Source organism: Lagopus leucura, unplaced genomic scaffold (genome assembly GCF_019238085.1).
Source record: "Lagopus leucura isolate 7727_CA_CO unplaced genomic scaffold, USGS_WTPT01 Super-Scaffold_100002, whole genome shotgun sequence".
NCBI lineage: Eukaryota > Metazoa > Chordata > Aves > Galliformes > Phasianidae > Lagopus > Lagopus leucura.
Genome location: NW_024962263.1, coordinates 6,804,627 through 6,825,213, shown reverse-complemented (window position 1 = coordinate 6,825,213; position 20,587 = coordinate 6,804,627). Strand labels below are relative to the sequence as shown.

Genomic DNA, 20,587 nt, shown 5'->3' with positions numbered 1-20,587 from the left:
CATCAGTATTACTTACTTTTAAAGCGCTATTATCCCTGCATTGTTCTCTCTCCTCAACAATTAGTCATTCAGGCCCTTGAGAACTTTAATTCAATAATCCATACAAGCTCATCAAGCAAGTCTCGCACAATCCCAATGTTACGTACAAGATTTATAGGACAGAACTGGTTGGATGTGAATGTGGGAGTAATGGTCCATAAGCAAATGTGACATAAAAAGAAGTCAGCCAGGGAAGCAGCCTCCTGAACTCAGAAAGCCCAGCAGTAGCGGGAGATGCTGTTATTGCAAAATGGCTTTAATCTTTTGAGGGGAAAGGGAGTCAGTTTTTCATAGGAGAAGAAGTAACTGCATAATGTTCATGGTGTTTACATACGAATCAATGAAAGGCAGTCCCTGGTTTTGAAATCATGTAGAGCTGTACCCATTTTCCTTTTGAATGTGGCATTAAGGGAGCCTGAGCTCCTCTGTTCCCTCCCTCTTCTTTGCCTTCTTTTTTCAGCAGAAAAAGACCTCACCGACGGAGAGAAAATAGATTGAAAGCTCTTGCATCCAGACTGTTTCAAACAAAGCTTGGAGAGACTTTGGCACATAATGTCTCTGACATTATGTTCGCTGCCCTTAGAAAGCAATAACCAAATACATTCTGCTGGCAGTTAGCAACTGCAGTGATTTCAACACAGATGAGAGAAAAGAGGACAAAGAAAGAATATGCTTAGTGCATCCCTTTCACTACGAACCTATGGGCCAGCTGGAATGTTTACAAAGCTCTAAGGCCAGCCAGCAGGGAGTTGCAATAATCTAATTTTAATTATGTGACAAAAGCATGAAGAATCATTTCAAGGGCCAACAGAGGAAAATGGTTGCAGCTTGCCAATATTCCTTAGATGGTAAAAGGAGACAAGTTAACCCACAGAATTTAGTTGTTTCTCAAAAGGCTAAATGGATCTATCAAAACTCCCAGCCCATTGTTGTTAGAGAACAAGTTTGTTGCCAGAAAAAAAAAGCTTTAGATGTTTAAGAAAGTTTCAAAGAAGCATCGAGGCAAAACAGCGATACCTGTGCCCCTCTTCATAAATAAAAAATGTACTTCAGCAGTGAGAAAACAAAGTCCCATAATCATATTAAACTGGCTAATATGAAATGCAGAGTATACGTGTTGCTAGGAACAAGCTGACAGAGCTTCAGCCTGCATTCTCCAGCCTCACAGCCTTCTGGCAGGATCACAAAAATAAAAGAGCTGTTATGCTCTCCCTAAGCGAAGCACAGTTAAAAAAGAAAGAAAAAAAGAAAAGAAAGAAGAAAAGAGGAGCAGAGCTGAAATCCTTTGCTCTGCACACATCACAGCCCTTTGGGAGAAAAGGACTGCTGCCTCCTGGCAATCGTAAGACGGAGCTGACAGCAACCACCCAAATCATTGTAACTCCACTGAGTAGATGGCCGTTGTAAAACGTGAAAATGAGTTATATTTCATGTTCATGGAAGATTAATCCATGGGTCTTATAGTAGTATGTTCTTTCGGGATGCACTGAATCTAAACTTTTAATGCAGATTGTCCTCATTTTATTGTTCAGTAGTGCTTTATACTGTCTCATGGTTCTCTTTCATCTGCTGTTGCATGGGGATTTTGTACTTTGGTTTTATTATTGCTTGAGGAGAAAAAGGAGGAGAAGGAAGAGGAAGAGGAGGAAGAGGAGCAAACAAAATTTCAGTCTTTTGTGAAGACATTATTGGAAATACTGCATTTCCAGAATTAACATTCAATAATTTAACAGTCTCTTGGGCTTCACGGAAACTTTCAAATAACAGCATAGAATGATTCAAAGCTTGGTGATGCGCTTGAGCTATTCCTCTTGCCACAGCATCACTTTGATGACAGCATTACAAAGGATGCCAAAAAGTGCAAGCAGTCTGTTTCTGCTTCTACTTTTTGTTATTCCACTAAGTGAAACAACACGTTGCAAAAAAAGTGCATGACTTTCAAGTTCAAGAAATGTTAACCTTGTCTTCCATACAGAAGAGCTTCAGTTAAAGTACATTATCATAATTTAGAGCAATTGCCATTTGAAATGGGAGTGCACTACAACAATGTGTATGATAAGCAACCACTGAATGTGGTGTGCATAGTCACTGTGTTGGCATAGTCCTATTTCCATCTGGCTATGCAACTTTGCAGAGCAGTTATGTCATGGAACAGGATTTGTCTCCTGTACAGCCAATGGAAATTCAGGTGAAAGTGATTTTCTATCTATTTTGCATGTCCTCAACATGCGAGTGGTTCCCTTCAGAAAATCAATTGGGTGTTCCTGTAGAGAGACTTTAACAAAAGCCTCTACATAAGTAGAAATCATTATTAATAAGAAACTATGTAAATCTTCATAAAGTAACAAACTCAAAACTTTTCTCTGCTGACATTCCATATCGCACTCTTCTTTAGAATGATATCAATAACAACTAAAGTGAACTCAGAGTAATTATTCCCAAAGACATTATCAGTGTTTATTGCCACCTGCAAGGTATTCTTCCCCATGATGTGACCATGACATTCTCATTCTTGATCAACGCTATCATTCAGATTTATACAACTTGAGGTCTTTTTCTGTGACACTAAACACTCTTGTGTGGGATTTCCTTCCAGTGCCAAATGCTTTTGGCTCACTTCAATTGTGCCTTTTTTGCATTTCTCTGTAGTAGGATTTAAGGTGTGATGTTTGCATTACTTTGCTTATATTCAAACCATCCCTAGCCAGGTTTTAACATAGATGTATTGCACGTGTTAACACACACTGCCATCACCCCTCGGATCAGGGAACAGCTTCAGACACTGATAATTAAGTCACAAAATGACAGAATTATATGGGTTGGAAGGGACCTCATCAAGTCCAACCCTCAGCTAAGGCAGATTCCCTACGGAAACCTGCACAGGAAAGTGTGCAGGCTTGATCATCTCCATAGAAGGAGACTCTACACCCTCTCCAGGCAGCCTGTTCCAGTGCTCTGTCACCCTCAAAGTAAAGCTCTTCCTCATGTTCAGGTGGAACCTCCTGTGTTCTACTTTGTGCCCATTGCCCCTTGTCCTGTCAGTGGGCACCACCAAAAAGAGACTGTCAGTCTCCTGTGTCCTCAAATCTGTCCTCCTCAGTGACTGCCCATGGCACTGTGCTAGATGAGGTGAGAGTGAGCTATCTGACCACAGTGTGCTGCCTGTGCATCACTTCTGCTGCTGTTGTTACCAGGGACTGCAAGGGTCAAGGCAAGATGGGGAACGAGGTGAATAAGGCAGTAATTACTGCTGTGGGGTCTTCCTTCTTCCTTGCAGCGAAAGTCACTGTCAGATCTCCTGAGAGATGAAGTCAGAGTTGGTGAGAGATGCAGCGTGATGCTACATTGGGTCATAAAATACAAAATAAGTTGTTTTTGCAGCCAGACAACACTCATTAGACAGTTGATGCTTGAATTCCATTAACTAACAGCTTTACTCCATCATACTCCATCTTAGGAGTATGCAAGAAGTCAGACTGATGGATTCTGTACAAACCATTGGGCAAATTTAGGAAGCATGTTAGAAAAGAGCAAGGAAAAAATTAGAAGAATTTGGGGTTGCCATCAGCTTTCTGATTGTATAACTGTTTGCATATGGTTATATATCTGCTGACATGAATAATTCTTCAGATAGCTCTCAAGAAATCCTTTTATATTCTATGGTTATTTCCTTAGTAATCTGGCAAGGGACACTTGCAGTTTCTGGAAAATTAAATTCATTTGCCATGAAATTGGCAACTTTGGGTACTAGAGACTTTGATAAATAGCCTGGAGTAGAAAAAGCAAGAAAGGGTAAGACCTCAAAGTGTCACTTCTGAAACGATCTGGTTTCACTTTTCATTTTACAAGTGACCCCCTTTCGTTTTTACAATGAGGTTTAAAATAGGTGGTCTTCAAGCTAAATCGAATAATTCCGTACTCAATTCACATGGTTTTTTTGTTTGTTTGTTTGTTTTTTCCCCCATTTATTCAATGCCTTGAAGTGGAAAGTAGATTATTCAGTCAGCTCCAAAGGGTGTTCATTTGAGAAGCCAGAACAGGGAACTGAGGTGACAGAGCAAGGCGCAGTGGAGGGATTGATAAGCTAAGCAGTAGCTGTTGGTTGACAGAGATTGTTTTTGTTAAGGGAAGGGTTGGAAATATCTCCTATCCATTTCTATCCCTTGTTTGTTAAAGGAAGATGAATTTCACAGTGGCATTCTCAAATGATTAAAGGTCGATATGAGGGCTGCTCTGAAAGTAATGCCCCCTATTTTATTATGTTGGCCCACAACATCAGGAGGTGGATGTTGGTGGTGTGGCAGCAGGGGTTGAACCTTCCCACCAACATTCCATCACATTTTACTGCTGTGCGACAGATGGCAGCAGAAGGGCAAACTGAGAAAATGGCATCTAACATGGAAGTGTGAATGAAGCAAAGGTGTGTCACTGAATTCCTCCACGCAGAAAAAATGGCACCCACTGACATTCTTCAATACTTGCTGAATGTTTATGGAGACCAAGCAGTGGATGTGAGCACAGCGAGGTGGTGGGTTGCACGTTTCAGCAGTGGTGACAGTGACATGAAAGACAAGCCACGTTCTGGATGGCTACGCAGATTTTTATGAGCATGGCATGCTGGCTCTTATTCATTGCTGGTGAAAATGCGTAGTTCATGGTGGTCACTGTTGAAAAGCACTGTTTCGTAGTTGCAAATTTGCTCTATCAAGCAGTGTTTTTGTGCTCTTTGTATCTGTTGTCATTTCCAAGGAAATAAATAGGAGACATTACTTTCAGAGCGACCTGTGTACAACAGCCCTTTCTCTCCTTCCAAGTTACCTTTAGAATCATGATCCTGTTTTCTAACAATATGCTTTTTTCCCTTTCAATAAGGTAACATTTTCTCCATGTGGGGAAATGTCTGGAAGACTAAACAGGTGCCTTAAGAAAACTCCGCTCAAATTCCAAGTGGGCTATCTGGTAACTTCATAGATTGCATATGAGCAATAAAAGAGTACAGAAGTTCGCCCGCTGCTCCATCTAGTGCTTGTATCTTATAGGATCATGAAGTATCTTTTACTTTCGAATGCTCATATCCTGGGAGAGGCATGAATGTGCTGAGAAGCAGCTTAGCTGGTGGGGAGCACTTCTAGTCCTCTGGCTTCCTAGCTCATGAGCTGTTGGTTAGAAAGCCTTCTCTGGTCTCACTTTTGCTTGCCAGCCCACTATAGAGAACAAGAGTTCCTAAAGGAAGACTGAACTGCCTTTACAGAGGAGAGGGGTGATTTTCCAGGATCTCTCAGGGAATAGGGAGAACACGAGTCTTATCAGTCACTAGTGTCATGGTGATAAAAGCTCAGAGCTTCTATCAAGAATTCTGGGTGCAGTTTAATGAATTTGGTGTTGAATATGACAGTCACTAAAATAGCTGATTTCTATCTGGTACGTATGAAATCAGGGGATAATTAAGTCTCTTGGCCATATAATTGAAAGGACATAATATAGAGAAGAGGGAACATCACATAAGTTAGAAAGATGAGAAAAACATATTTTCAGACAATGTCCACCCTAGTAGTTTGAACAGTGGCCAGGAAGGTTTCCAAATATAAACTAAACTGTCCAAACAATCTCCAGCAGTTTTTACATTTCCCAATTAGTGCTTTCCAAGGCAGCTCCAAGTTATAATTCAGAAGATATTATGATCGAGGACCATTCCTGTGTTCAGATACAGACATTTTTTAGTGATGATAGAATTTGATAGGATGGTTATTGACGTTCCATGCCATCTGGCTCAGGCATGTTTGATTTTCCAGCATAGATGAAGTCACAACATAACACTGTGCTACTGAGAATTTGGATCCTTTGCAGTTCCAGCCTGGGAGCCTTGTCTCTGTAACTTCAACTATTCATGTCTCCAGTTCTAAGCATCCAGTGAGTGTATAACCAAGATGTTATAATTGCAATATAATCAAAAGAGTAAGGCAAAAGCAAACAAGGATCACAAAAGAGAATAAGTAGAAGAGCTTACCCTTGGGTTGAGCTCACTAGAAGATACCAAAAGAGGAGGATCTCCAGAAGAGAGCCTTCCCCTCTGGTAGCCAGCTCTTAAATAGGTCCAGGAGGGCTGCAGCCTGGCTCCACCCCTTCCGGCAGCACAGCTGAATTGCCTTCACCTGTGCTCCTCTGGCTGACTCAAGGCTCACCTCAGGTGATCAATCAGAGGTTCAGGCCGTGACTCAGCAGTTCCCATACAAGTGAGTGTAACAGGAAAGGTAACAACCACATGAGAGGACAACATCAGAAGGAAATTTTTAGTTCCTCGCAGGACTTTCTACATTTTGTAGATCTGCAGCTGGTTCTCATACATTTGGTTTTTAAGCACAACTGTAGTCTAAGCAGCTCTTAGAGATGCCGCTGCCAATAATCATCATTCCATATCATAGCTGGCTTATATTTATTTACGTCCATCCCGAATATAAATAGGCTCAAAGTAACGGAAGCAGTCCTATCAGCATACTGGAGTGGTTGGGCACTACATGCTGCCACAGCGCACTAAAAACTTCCATTATCTGGAGCAGAAAAAACTTTCCCTGGGCTGTCTTTGTAAATCTCTTCTCTGTGTTTGTTTACCTCCTTCATTGTCTTTCTCTCACTATCCTCTCTAAAACAAAAACACTTTATACAGTAAAACTGCCAGAGAAGCAAGAAAGCAAAATATCAGTGAAGTGGGAAAGCGCTGTAGAAAGCAAGCGTATTCTGCTGTTCATTGATCTGTCAGGTCTCTATTTCAGAACAAACCACTGCACAGCATAAAACCCCAGCAGAAACATTAGCGGGGTGGCTGGGAGTGAGGGCATTCAGGGGTTACACAGCTGGGAAGGGTGTTTGTACCCTGCTCCATCCTCACACCCCGAGATAGCTTCTATCAGCTTGTTTGGGAACACATCTCCCCAGCGAGCTGCCTCGTGGTGAGAGGGGCTGGGACCAGAGCCTCTGGAGTTATCTGGAGGGAGGGCTCCATTAATATCCCTGACAAGATCTCTTTATCCCATGCCTTCCTAATCTGCAAGACAACAGGAAAAGAGGGGGAATTCACCGAGCAAAATGGAGTCCCTGCTGGGTGTGATTGTTGCCATTTCTTCTTTGTAAAAGTTGTGTCTTTGTTTTATCAAATGGTTTGGTTTTTCAAAAGGAGAAGGAGGGAAATATTTTTGTTATTCCCACTCTGGGACGGGTTGTGCAGCAGAGGCTTCTCTGCAAAAGCATTCCATTTCCCACCCTCTCTCCTCCTGAGTCCAGCTCTCTGCTGTGCCCTCTGCCCCCAGACTCCCCCTCGTGCGGTGCGACCTGAGATCTTCTGCCGGTTGGGATTTCTTCAGTAGTGGCTTATGCAATCACTCACATCTCTTCTCAGTACTCGCCGGCTCTGTGCTGGGAAGAGAAATGATGGTTTCTCTTGATGTACTGCCTGAAATCAGAAGTTACTGCTCCTCAAAGGGAAACCAGCCCTTCTGACAGCACTTGAGAAGCAGCCAAGTTATTTTGAAATGTCAAATTAATGTAGGAAAACAAAGCGAGGTTGGAGGGCCCCGGTTCTGATTTTTTGTTTTAGATCCCTCTGTACCCCGCAGCACCACAGCCAGTAATTAAACGCGATGTTCTGTATGTGCAGGAGGTCAGATGACATTGTTTAATGGCCCTTCCCAGCACGGAAGGCTTCCTGAATTCGTGCCAAAGCATCGCCGCAGATAGCTGAGTTTTACCCCCACCATGTAATAACTCTGCTTGGCCTTAGGTACATTTAAAGAGGCAGACAGCTAAAGCACAGCTTGGGTAAAGCTTTAAGGACAGATTTGGGTTTCATCATTCCAGGTGGTATTGAAATGCACACGGAGCAAATTAGGGAAGAGTGCAGCTCCACGGGGCACAGCTGTAAGCGTGCTGCGCTGCAGCACTCGGCTCCTCGGGCTGCTTGCAGAGCAAGATGCACGCCGAGTTCACGCACGGCTCGGTCAGAGATCTCACTTCTTGCCATCCCCATCCTGGGAGAATGTAGAGAAATGCAGAGCAGCAAGGGCGAGATGGAGACTGCCCGCAGGCTGGAGAGAAAAGAGAGCTGGGTCAAACAGGAAGAACGCCGGAGGGACAGAGGAGCCGAACGAGGAATGCAAGGGAAACGAGAGAGAGACAAAAGCTGCCCCGAGGCAGCGCCGAGCTGGGCCGCAGCGGGGCGGCAGCGAGCAGGGGCTGGCGGCCTGAGAGCGGGAGCGGGGCGCGGCGGGGAGCTGCGCGGGACAGGGTGACACCTGCTGGGCGTGGGGGCGGCAGGGCCGGGCGTGGAGCCTGAAAGGAGGCCTCGTGGCGGCTCCTCACGGGGAGCGGAGGGGAAGCGCTGAGCTCTGCTCTCTGTGGCTGCGACAGGGCCCGAGGGAGCGGCGTGGTGATTTAAAAGCAGGCACGGTGCTCCTCGCTTGTGTCTGCGCCCGCCGAGAGCCATGCTGTTGTCAGGTCGTGCCAGCGTTGGAGTATTCGCTGGAGCAGGCACAACATCCCGTTCCTCTGGGTGCAGGCAGAACAGCGGGCAGCTCCTTTGCTCGGAGACATAGCTATGTTCTCCCTGCTTTGCTGCTGTGCATTAAGGAGTGAGTCCAGCATCCACTGAAGGCAGTGGGAAGACATGGATGCCTTTCAATAGGAGTTAGATTAGTTTTCAGGTAAATACACAACTCAGTAAGGCAAACTTTAACTGCTTTTCATGTTAGTAAAGCAAATGTTACCAGCAGAGAGATTTGAACTCTGTTGTAAAGCGACACCTTCAGAAGCTCTCCTGTTTACTGTTGCTTTTCTCAGGCCATCCTTGCTGATGTGGGAGAGCAGTGTGTCTGACCCAGCTGAGCCAGGTAGGAGCCCACAGGTGGTCATGGTGCAGAAAGGCACCTTGCCTGCTGCTCTGCTTCTCTCTCTGTGTCACGAGGCCTTTTGTGCTGCAGGGAGCTAAAATCCTTATCTGGGAAATAGTGGAAGAAAGGACGTTGGGTGAGGACAGAGACCTGTTTGTCCCATCCTTCTGAAACCACAGGAAGGCTTTGGGCAACTACTGGTGCTTCGGTGTCCTTACCTTCCTTTAAAAGGAGGCTCATCAGCTCAGTACAACAGTCTGTGTAGATGTATGCGCACACAGACACGTGTTTTCATTCTATTCCTTAACTTGAAGTATCTGAGAGAAAATTCAGTGAACAACGTTGGTTAACTGTATGCTGAAAACACATCCTCAATCTGCTGCTTCCCCTGTCTGTCAGACTGTTGGATAACTTCAAGCCAACTGACCAAAGTTCTTATTTTTCCTAAATTTGTTACTCTTCAGTATTTTTATAGTTCTTTCCAGGCAACACAGGGTAATTGTCAGTATTGCTTTTCTGTTTGCTGCTGTGTCCCATCTTTTTCTTAAAAACCAACAACATGGCCAAACCTGAAGCATTGGTCTCTTCCTGATGAGCTTACTCACTCAGCTGCTCAGGTGCGATCCCAGCTGCCTGAGTAATGAGATGAGATCTTGTTCCTACCTTTAATGTTTCAGCACAAGCATTGTTTATTAATTTATTTAGTTTCCTGGGAGTAATGGGGAGAACCACAATGAGGCTGTACAAATAAAGGCTAAGTTTTTCTCTTTTCTGTAGTGCCTGGTGAAGAGAGCAATGGTCCTGTACTGCAACTGAATTTCCTTGGCTTGGAAGGCAGAAAGGAAGAATGCTTCATCAGGAGCTGGAGGTAAAGAATTAAAAAAGCCAGCACAGGAGGTGGGAGTGAGTGTGGTATGGAAGTAAGGATTAGGCATATTTAGGGATGAACCAGAAGGGGATGGTAGGGCTGGTAAGAGGCAAAGCACAAATGCAACCATTGCTGTTACACTGATTTTGGAAGAGCTGGATATGTGTAAGAGGTAGGGAATGGAAGATTGCAAATTTATAGCTCTGTTATGGAAACAGTCCTATCCTTCCCATGGAGACTGATCACATTCTTCCTGTCCTCACCTGTGCTTTTATATCTCAGCCAATTAGTTGTTTTCTTCACTGCAGTTTCAGTATTAGTCCTTGCTCTGTATTCACAGATGTTCCTGTGGCCTGTTGTTGCCTTAATGTCTGAAGCTTTCACATCTCTGCCTGCACAGTAAGTTAAAACTCTTTGTTCTTATGTTTAGGTCTCCACTGTGTTTTACTACCCCAAATCTTGTAGCTGTTCAGGCTTTTGTTCTTCCTTGCACACTCCTCCTTTTGTGCCTTTCCAAACTCCTGTTCTCTGCTCTAGAGTTAAGTGTAATAGAACCGTGTTCATACGTATGTAATCCAACTAAGAGACTGGCAGGTCACTAATTTGCCTCTTCCTTTTCTTATTTGTTTTGTTTCCTTCAACTAGTGTGTAAAAACGTGAAATTAGAGTTTTCCATGGTGAAATAGGTAACCACAGCTCAGGATAAATCATCTTCTTAAGCCCCGAGATAAAAAGCAGCAGGGAGCAGAGAGGTTCCTTCTTTGCAGAGTGGCTTAAATCCAGATTGTTTCATTGATACAGTTGTAAGTTATATCAGACTCAATGGTAAAGTCCTCAGTGTAATAATTTGTGGTTTCTTCTGCAGTTATTTCCTGCAGCAGTACATTTATCTCACCATGTAAAGGTGATGACTGAGGGGCATCTGTGCTTTCTTGACTTTGAAAACTTGGGCAGTCCTCAGTCTGTTTACCTGTAGTTTGGTGGGCTGTTGCTGGATAAAATGCAATGTGGTGTGGTCTCCTGTTTAGCTCCTTTTCCCTAACCTAAAACAAAACAGAAAAACCCCAGTGCTGTGTAAAGAGGGATGGAAGTAGGAAGAAGATTCATTGATCATATGCAGCATTTCTGTCTATCTTTGTACCCAAATGCAATCACAACATCACTCCAGTTTAGCACTGAACTTAGCCAATTTACTCTTGTCTGCATAGAATATGCATTTTTTTTTTTTTAATTGCAGGAAAAACTGCTTTAGAAGCTTCCCCTCCTCTGCATATTTTTAGGATAATCTTTCAGGCTTTCAGCAAAATTAAACTATTAACTTGGCCTTTCAAAATCCATGAGAGGAATACGGGATCCACTTGCTGCCATTGAATGCATTTTGGTAGCAGCCTGCACACAAACTCTCTGCTTTAGGTCAGTTTGTAAAAAGCAGAGGATTTCATGTGGTAAAGCAAATGCTGAAGAATACACAACAGAATCAGATGACCTCTTTTTTTTTTTTTCCTTTCTCTTCAGCAGCCTTCATGTCCTTTGCTGTAAAAATCATTCACTTCCTTGTTTCCAAACCACATTTTTTCCAGCCTAGCTGGTGGTTTCTTCAGCATCTTTTCCAGGGCATCTCTCTGTAGAGACATTAAAATATTTCAGCAGAGTCTATTTTGATGTTGGGTTGACATTTTGCTGCTTGCCTTCTGCTTTTTTTTTTTTTTTTTCTTTTTCTTTCCATGCATAGAAGTGATAGACTCAGGTACCAAAGGAAGCCTGTAAATAGCAATGTGGTAATAACCTGAGTGTTCACTTGCTCAGGAGTGCTGTTGCAATGAGAGTTCCCATTTTCTGGTAAGTGATGTGAAGCTTCTAATGTTGCTGTGAAGCTTCTAATGTTGCTGTGTACCCAGTTGATGTGGGAATTCAGTAAAGGAAGCTACTTTACTACTGCTGAAGAAATTTAAGGATGGTTTTGTTAAAGCTTCATAATCACATTACTGCTGGCCTCTGTTGCATGCAAATGAGCAGCCCAGTCCTAGATCTCTATTCCTGGAAAGATGCAGTGATTATCTGAGCAGCCAGGAGGATGAAGTCTACTATAAGCAGCTTTAACGGTGTTGAAGTCAAACCAGGGACCTCTGGTTGCTGAAATACACACTGTCCTGTTTATAAATCTCCTGGGATATCTGCTTGCCATACTTTTGCAGCCTTAAATAATTCTGTAAGTCAGACCTCACTGCCAGAAGTGTTAAGTGCTGCAAATAGTATAGAGGGTGACTCATTTAGTGAGATGAAGGTGGAGCATGAATCAGTAGGAAGAAAACCAGTATTCAGAGGGGATGTTCTGAATGCAGGTGACATACAAGAAATCTGCACAACGTTCAATCATTGTAAAAATGAAACAACTGTTATTTTTCCAAAAGGGAAAAAAAACCCAAAAAACAAACAACTCTTCTTTCTAATGACAAAGGACTTTCTAACAGAACCCTAATGTGGGAATGTATTGCATGCTGAGATTGTCCTTCCTCACCAAAGATAAACTGTGGGTTACATTGGAAGAGGCAAATTGAATTCTTCCCTATGCGTCTGCGCTGAGTGGGTGCTCAGCAACAATGTTGCTTTCCAGGCAGTTAAGTGATCCTGTACGCTGAGAAAATAATTTTCTTTGAATTAAACAGCTGTGAGGGATCAGGAGTCCTCATAGGTTCAAGGACTCATAGAATCACAGAATGATTTGGGTTGGAAGGGACCTCAAGGATCATCCAACTCCAGCACCCCTGCCTGTGGTAGGGCTGCCAACCTCCACACTCAATACCAAACCAGGCTGCCCAGAGCCCCATCCAACCTGGCCTTGAACACCTCCAGGGACGGGGCATCCACAGCCTCTCTGGGCAGCTGTTCCAGCACCTCACCACTCTCTTGGTAAAGAACTTTCCCCTGATATCCAACCTAAATCTTCCCTCCTTCAACTTAAAACCATTTCCCCTTGTCCTGCAGTTATCTACCCTTTCAAAGAATTGATTCCCCTCCTGTTTGTAGGCTTCCTTTAGGTACTGGAAGGCTGCAATGAGGTCATCCTGCAGCCTTCTTTTCTCCAGGCTGAACAAGCCCAGCTCCCTCAACCTGTTTCCAGAGGGAAGGTGCTCCAGCCCCTTGATCATCTTTGTGGCTCTCCTCTGGACACTCTCCAACAGATCCCTCTCTTTCTTGTATTGGAGGCCCTAGACCTGGACACAGTACTGCAGATGGTGCTTCACAAGAGCAGAGTAGAGGGGGACAATTGCCTCCCTGTCCCTGCTGGCCACCCCTCTTCTGATGGAGACCAGGATACCATTTGCTTTCTGAGCTGCTCACTGTTGGTGCACATTCAGTTTTTCATCCACCAGGATCCCCAGGTCCTTCTCTGCAGGGCTGTTCTCAAGGGTTGCTCCTCCCAGTCTGTGTTCCTGGGGTTCCTCCCAAGTGCAAAATCTTGCACTTTGTCCTCCTTGCTCCTTTTCTTATAACTGGGAGTGATGTGACCCTTCTTCCAGTCACCTGGGACCTCACCTGACAGCCAAGGCTTATCAAATATGATGGAGAGTGGCTTGGCAACCACCTCAGTCAGCTTCTTCAAAACCCTGGGAACCCATAGTGAAAGCTAACTGCAATGGAAAAGCTAAAATAATTACCTATGCATATCTTCTATAAATGGGAACTCATAAGTAGATCAAATTCCCATAGGCAGTTCCATTTGAGACAATATATTTGGATCCTTCTGGTTACCCTCTAGCTCACACACATGAGAGTGTTTCTAAAGGTAGACTTGGAAAAAAGGTACTTGATAGATGATATGCTACAATTAGCCACTAATGAACTAAAGAAAAGCTTAATGTAACTCGGCAGTGGTGAGGATGAAAATCTGTCACATTGGACTTCAGCTAAAATATTTTCAAGTGCTGGAAGAAAAATAGTCGTTACTTCTTAAAAAAAAACAGGAAACAAAAAAGCCTAAATGCCAAAACACAATCACACAAAGAAATTTTGATATCTGCCATTTAGGTGGAAGTCCTGGCTCTGCTGAAATTTTTGGCAGCAGTCACTGTTAAAGTTACAGAGGGTAGTTTATCTTGTTGTGTGAGCAGCTCTTCCTGGCTCTGTTAGACTAGCCCCCCAGAATGTTGCTCTCAGAAGTACTCACCCCTTAGAGCAGTAATGCTTAGAAACAAGCATCTTAACCTTTACTGCTCAGAATTCGTTTGGTTCAGGATAAAATGAAGGACAAGTCAAAGGACTGAAGGCTTCTAGTGCAGTGGTTTCAGAGTTTTGGCAATGGTAGGAAATCCTGAGAGGACAAGTAATGCTACAAAGCTTAAGAGATGCAGATACTTACATGGAGTAAAATTACACACAGGAAAGGAGAGCTCCCACAAGGATATCTCAGTCTCCAATATTACTGTAAAAATAACCCCAAACCTGGTTATACTAGTCTTTCATAGTGCTATGAAAAGCTCAGCACTACGAAAACTCTTTTCCTTGTCACACCTAGTGCTGGACTGAAATTCACTACAAAGCCATTTGTCCTTACGTGTGGTCAATTCCAAAATTTCAGGTGTGATTTACCCGTGTGTTAATGCTCACAATCCAGCACCATGTGTTGTAATTTGGAATGCGTTAAGGTAATAACCCTTTCCTACTGTCTGTATTCAGTGCATTTAGACCCTCCGTTCATTGATAATTTAGCTCTAGTGTAATAAATTATTCTTACAGGAGGCAGCACAGGCCAATTTTTTGATGGCTACTAAGGGAGAGCTAGCAGCTAGTGGCAGATTTATGTTTTCAGTTGTAGGTTGCCCAGCAGTGGGCCCAGCTCAAATGTGAAATATCACTTGGAAAATCTGGCTTTTTTGGTGAAAAGTTCAAGGCTCGCTTTTTTAAAAGCTGTATTGATATATGTACATTAATTCATTTTTTAATACCGTTGAGGGGGAAAAAACACCAACATCATAGGACTCTGCTTCTGTAAGGAGGTGGTATAGAGAAATTCCCTAAGGAGAAGTAGCTCAAACTGAGCTTCTGTCAGTGAAAGAGTATGTGCCATTTAATAGCAGAGAGCTTTTTAATACAGGAGGGAAAAAAAGAACAGATGCTCACCTGTTTTATGAAGGGGAAAAATACAAAAACCTGCCTGCAGGATGTTAACTAAATCTAGCCACAGAGGGAATATTCCTCTCAGATACTCCAAAAAATAAAAAATAAAATAAAAAATAAAGCAAAGTAAGTAAAGGCTACGGAGGAGCTGCACTCAGATATTTTTCAGTCCCTATTTCCAAAATACAGTAGGAAGTGTATTGTGCTGCACACTAGCCAGACTGTTACGTGAGACTTGTTCAGTGCCTTTTATGAAAGTTTCCACGTTACCTTGATGTAAGTGGTCAAGGTTAGAGATGAGTAAATGCCTCAAACTTCAAAGCTACTCAGAATCATCCTTGGTCTGAGCTTGAATTGTCTGTGTCCAGTCAGTCCAAGGATTGTGCTTTGGATGCAGCCACAAATGGTGTTAAACTTCTTACAATCTCCTTATGGATTTTCTCCCTCCCACCATCTGTACTTGAAGCCCTATCTGTAAAAAGCAACTGATCCTTAGCACAATGCTGAACAACAAAGAACGAGCTTGAGTTCAGAAGCCAAAATAAGCCTCAGGTTATTATTCAGAATGAAAAGAAAATGGACACTTGTTTCTTAATCCAATACTTGTTCTATAAAATTATTTTTAAAAAATCAAAACAACAAGATAACTAGACAAAAAAGCTCACAACATTTTTCTAATGGTTTTTCAGTCTGAGATCAAATGCAAATGTAATTATTAGTAATTATTAGTGATGTTTCTCATAGTTTTGTTTGAGAAACAAGTTTATGGCATGTACTCTCCAGTGAGTTGTTCAAAGAACTAGTCTCTTAATACCACCCCTTTCTCTTCTGTACCCATTTGAAACAAGCCTGGAAGCTGCAAACAACTGAATGAATACTACTGCCAGCTTGTTTTATTAGCATCCTCATTATACAGTTTTATGTTCAACATCTTGCCTCTAAAATCGTAGAGAAGGTTTGTCTGGATGCTGCGCGTGTAGAGAAATCGACTCTCATGGAGCTCACAAAAGAGTCAGAACTCCGTAGCAGAGATCTTGTGTTGTGTAATGATGCTCACCTTGTTTTCGTGTGCTTCTCCAGTCCTGGCAGCAGTACTTTGGCTCCCGATTATTCCCTGCATCCTCAACTCCTCAAGAATGTCTGATGATTTTTGTCTCTCTGTTTCTTGTAAGGGCCGTGATTTGCTGATGAACCCACTGGTGAGCAGTGCATCTTGAAAAGATGAAAACATCAAAGCACTTAAATCATGAAGTTTTGTTTGAACGCCGTCTTCAAGGTGAGCTTTTAATTGAAGAGATTGCATTCCGAGAACATGTTGTTGAGAAGGCCTGCTTGAGGCTCTCTTTATGACTTAAATGCTGCAGTAAGCTTTCTAATGTCTGGAAAACTGGAGTTCAGTTTCCCAGTATGGCCAGTTATACCCAGAGGGCCAAATGCCTGGAAGCAGGTGCTGAAGGTTTGTGAAGACAATACGTTCCCCAAGAGAGGCTATGGACAGCTGTTTACAGTTCAAGTTCTTAAGCATTGTGTGAGCTGGTTAGAGAGGACCCATTAATAGGCTTGTATTATCCCATCTTACATTGGCTGTCTTGTATAAATCACTGTGCTCTTCTGTTAGATGAATGCAAATTTTCATATGCTTTCATGGCTTATGATTTTTGTTACAACAGTGCTGCTACATTTAAGCATTATCACATGCATTCCAACACTTAATCGTGTACTTATAAACAACAGTTAAGAATAATTCCAAATTATTTTGATAACCCTTCTGAGGGGCTGTTTAGTTTCCACTTATTAGACATGATTAAGCAACGAGTTTGCCAAGACCTATCAGGTATTTCAACCCTCAGCTGACAGTTATCCCATCTGCCCAGTCCCTACTGGCAGAAAATAGAGCTTTTGTATGAAGAATACTTGGACCAAGTCAAAATCACAGTTACTTGATATCTGCCCATCTTTTTAAGCAAAGTGGCTATGGCAGTGTTGGCTTTTCTTTAATTTCTGGTTGTAAAACACAAATACAAAACATCTACCATCTTGTAGAAGTTGACTCCCTCTCTCTCCTAAAATAACTGAATCAGTCACCCAAAAGGCACCAAGGCTCAGATGTCTGCCAGTGCATGTAAATACCAGAAGGCTGTATATGCTAAAACATCCTTTGGCAAATAATAATAATAATAATATTAAAAAGCATGATAAATGGACAATTTTGATTAGCAATGTCCATTTGTATGAGTTTCACTAATGCATTCATTCAGGAGAAAAAAAGAAGCTACACTATCTCTTTTTTGTTTCTTGAAACAGAAGCTTGAAGGACGATTTCAAAAATTCTGTTTAGAAATTTCCTGTGAAGTTGTCTTTTTAGCAAGGACAAAGGAAAGGAACTCAGCTTAATGAACTTAAATGAAACACTTAATTTCAGAGCAAGCAAATCATTTTGATCAATCTGAAATGAAATCCTTTCATCACATCCTTCTGTGGCGTTGGGAGTTAAGTCTTCTTTAATGAATAGCAAACATCAGTAATTACTCCTTTTGTGTTCAATTTGGAATATGTTATTGGAGCCCTTCTATATAAGAAAGAGTAAATAGCCACTTTAGATTTTCTGTTCAGTGTTTTGTGAAATATAAGCTGTTCATAGCACTTGAAAAGTAAACTACAAAACTTCGTTATTCACCGAAGACAGTACTACTTTTCCATCAACATCTCTTACATCAGTATCCTAAGAATACACGAGAGTTTCAACTCAGACTTTCCCTTGCATTAAGAAATTTAGAAAAAGTTCTTAGCAGATCTCTGCGTTGTGCTGTGATAACTTTGGGAAATTCTGTTGTTTTCTTTATATGATAACTTGCCCTGAAACTTTTTGCTGCAGTCTTAAGTAATGGCGTGGCATTTACTCGCTGTCTGCACTTGATGCTAGTTAAGAGAATTGTGTTTGCCGTCCTGTCTGGGGGGGGGGAAGAAAAAAGAAGGAAAGCTTGACTTGATAGCATCAGGCTGAGAGCACTACCGTGGGCAATGTGTGTTCCCAGTGTGCCGTGCCATAATCTCTGTTAGCAAGTGCTACCTCTGGAGACAACAAGGCTGAGTATGTTCTCCTGGTCTGTTCCCAGCGTCTGCCAAGAAAAGTATATACCCTTCTGCCTGTTCTGGTAGCGAGAGCTGAGTCATGCTGCAGAACATAACAAGTGGTTAGGAAATACTTCCCACTACTATTGCAAGGCTTCAAACCAGTGTGAAGAGCTCGGTCCTTGTGGTGTCACAGCAGTGACTTTACTGTGAATTGAAGAGGGCTGGCAATAGGCTCAAGATGGTTCATTTCTAGGTCTCTCTCTCTGGAGCTGATATGACCTTAAACTACTGTTCACCTGTGCTTTGTGCGTTGCTTCTTTTTTCTGACGGTGTAAATCTTTCTGTTGATTTCTCATGAAAGCCTCCCTCGCTGGCTTCAACTTCAAGTTTGCTTCCATTCTCTGAAGTGTCCCCTGTCCAAGCTGCCCCTTCGTGTGAGGTGGCAGCCCATGTTTTGTCAGCACTGTCACTTGTAGTCTGCAAGAAAATGAAGAAAGGAATGAGAGAAGTCCTTGAGGACTCCTGAATGTGTAAGGAGAAAGCAGTCTCTAGAATAGTCTTGTAGGCTTGACACATTCAGAGTAAAGTGGAATATAGTGACATTCCTGATACTTATCTGTGCTTTGTCACAGATTGATTGATGTTCATGGTGATGAAAGGTCTCATATAATTTCAGAAAGGAAGGGATGACCTTAATCTTGAATATGTCCATAATCCCATTGCCTGTACTGCTGTATTGGTTTAGTACTTCTAAGTGCTATCTGTACGTTGGACATTGGTTAGAAATTTCAACTCCAAGAGTTTTTAGAATAAGTACATGGTAAGGTTTTAAACTCTCTAAGTGAGAGCTTTGCATTTGCAAACAGTGCAGGAGTAGAGACTGGATATATTCTCGTGACTGAGTTGGGGTTCAGCCACTTCAATTGTGCAAACCTCACAAAATGGCTCTGCGCATGTTTCACGTAATATTTGGATGTATACAAGTTCTCTGCCTGAAAATAATTTTTTGAGGCAATATGTACCCTGCTGAAGTGCTGCAAAATGATGCAGACTGTGAGAGGCAAATTTTCAGCTGCTGTAAAATCAGGTCATGCACGTGGCCAAATGGTGAGTCTCATTCCCCTCTGGCTTAAGACTCATATGAAGCTAAGAGATAACACTGTTCATAAAGAGCTCCCTGACAGACTCTGAGATACAGCAGAACTGCTTCTCTCTATACATATATCCTTGTACACTCCCGTGCTAAGACATCTCATAACATACTCTGTACAGAGACTGTTTGGAAGAAATTGCTACCTGGATTCTGGCTTCATGGTTGTTCTGTAGCTCCTCAGAAGACAGCTGTGCTGCAGCAACCCTTTTAGATGTATTGCAGCCCATGATGAAATGAGGACCATCTGCTGCTCCCTGTTGCAAGTCCAAGCAGTGGAAATGCCCTCATCTCATCACTGGGAGTTTGGTTATTCATGATCACCATGGCATCAAACTGTTGCCCACGCCTGTTGCTACAATAAATAGCACCACAGAAGGCTTTCATGTTGTGTCCTGGCGTGCAGACCTCATTGTCTTTGACCAGGCTCCCTCATCTGAAGCTGAGAGGGAATGTGCTTCTTCTCAGCTAGCTGGAGATGTTGGTCACTGAGGGGGTCAGTGAACCTCCCGAGGGAACTGAACTGAAGACATTTGAGTGTCTCCAGCTTCTTATCTTTTTTTTTTCTTTAGGAATAACATACTATCAGATAAAGTAAAATATACATTATCAGTCTCTGGTCAGATTTCTTAAGTATTTCTCATCTCCGTTAGAAATTGGGGAAAAAAATAACTCCCAATTTTAGCATTTCAAACAGCTTGGCAAATTTTTAAATGAGAGGAGATGTAGTCAGGAAACAGGCTGGCTGTGGTTAAGGAAAATGTTTTAAATGTCCTCTGAAATCATTGTATAATTTCTTGATTACTGTTTGCATCTGCTCGCATCCTTTGAGATAGATGTTTGTAGGAGATGGATGGGGGAAGAACCCAACACCACAGTTTGTGCTTCCAAGAAGATTTTGTAAAAGCTGTCGGAGAAATAGGAACAGAGTGCTGCCAGTTGAAGATCATAGCTGATCGTGTCTCGGGTTACTTTAGCTGAGATCAACAAGTATTGAAGTTGGAAGAAATAATTATTTTTACAAATAATGAAAGAAGCAGGCATTTTGCATAAAATCGAAGTGCTCAAAATACCTTATGCCAGTGAGACGGTATTTTTGTTGTGTCCTGAGATGCTGGTAACAAATCAGTGTCAGCTTGTGACCTTACTCTGGTTCGTACTGGAAAACCAACTGTAAAACTTGCCATTTTTTTCCATGTATGTGAAACTGAGATGTTTACATGACAAATGAGCCCTTCAAGTGGTAAGGTTGATGAGCTTTCAGAATCAAACAAACCCCAGCACTGAGAGAAGGACTCCAGCCTGGGAGATCATTCTGGAGGCACGGTTGCAGGCAGCCCTCTGTGTTTCTCTTGTCTGCAGTCCAAACGAGTCAGCTGGGGTGGCTGGAAAGCCACAAACTCTTTTACGTGGCAATGAGCCTGAAGTAATCTTCTCTGCCTCAGCATGCCTTATTCT

At 42.5% G+C, this 20,587-nt stretch overlaps 1 protein-coding gene and 1 long non-coding RNA gene across 4 annotated transcripts in view; one reads left to right on the top strand and one right to left on the bottom strand.

Moving 5' to 3' along the window:
* The first annotated feature begins 8,379 nt into the window (after positions 1-8,379).
* LOC122178641 overlaps positions 8,380-20,587 on the top strand; it is a 121,002-nt gene continuing 108,794 nt past the window's right edge. For 2 of the 3 annotated variants that reach the window (XR_006178407.1, XR_006178405.1), the window contains exons 1-4: positions 8,380-8,918; positions 9,696-9,786; positions 10,127-10,185; positions 16,077-16,180. This is a non-coding gene — a long non-coding RNA (uncharacterized LOC122178641). The remainder of the gene's footprint in view (positions 8,919-9,695; positions 9,787-10,126; positions 10,186-16,076; positions 16,181-20,587) is intronic. The other variant, XR_006178406.1, reaches the window with a different exon arrangement.
* STMND1 (stathmin domain containing 1) lies at positions 10,560-19,402 on the bottom strand. Its single transcript, XM_042868894.1, is given in 6 exon segments — positions 10,560-10,829; positions 11,273-11,326; positions 11,328-11,408; positions 15,962-16,116; positions 18,276-18,456; positions 19,276-19,402. Coding segments are annotated over 6 exon segments (825 nt in total). The 5' UTR covers positions 19,360-19,402.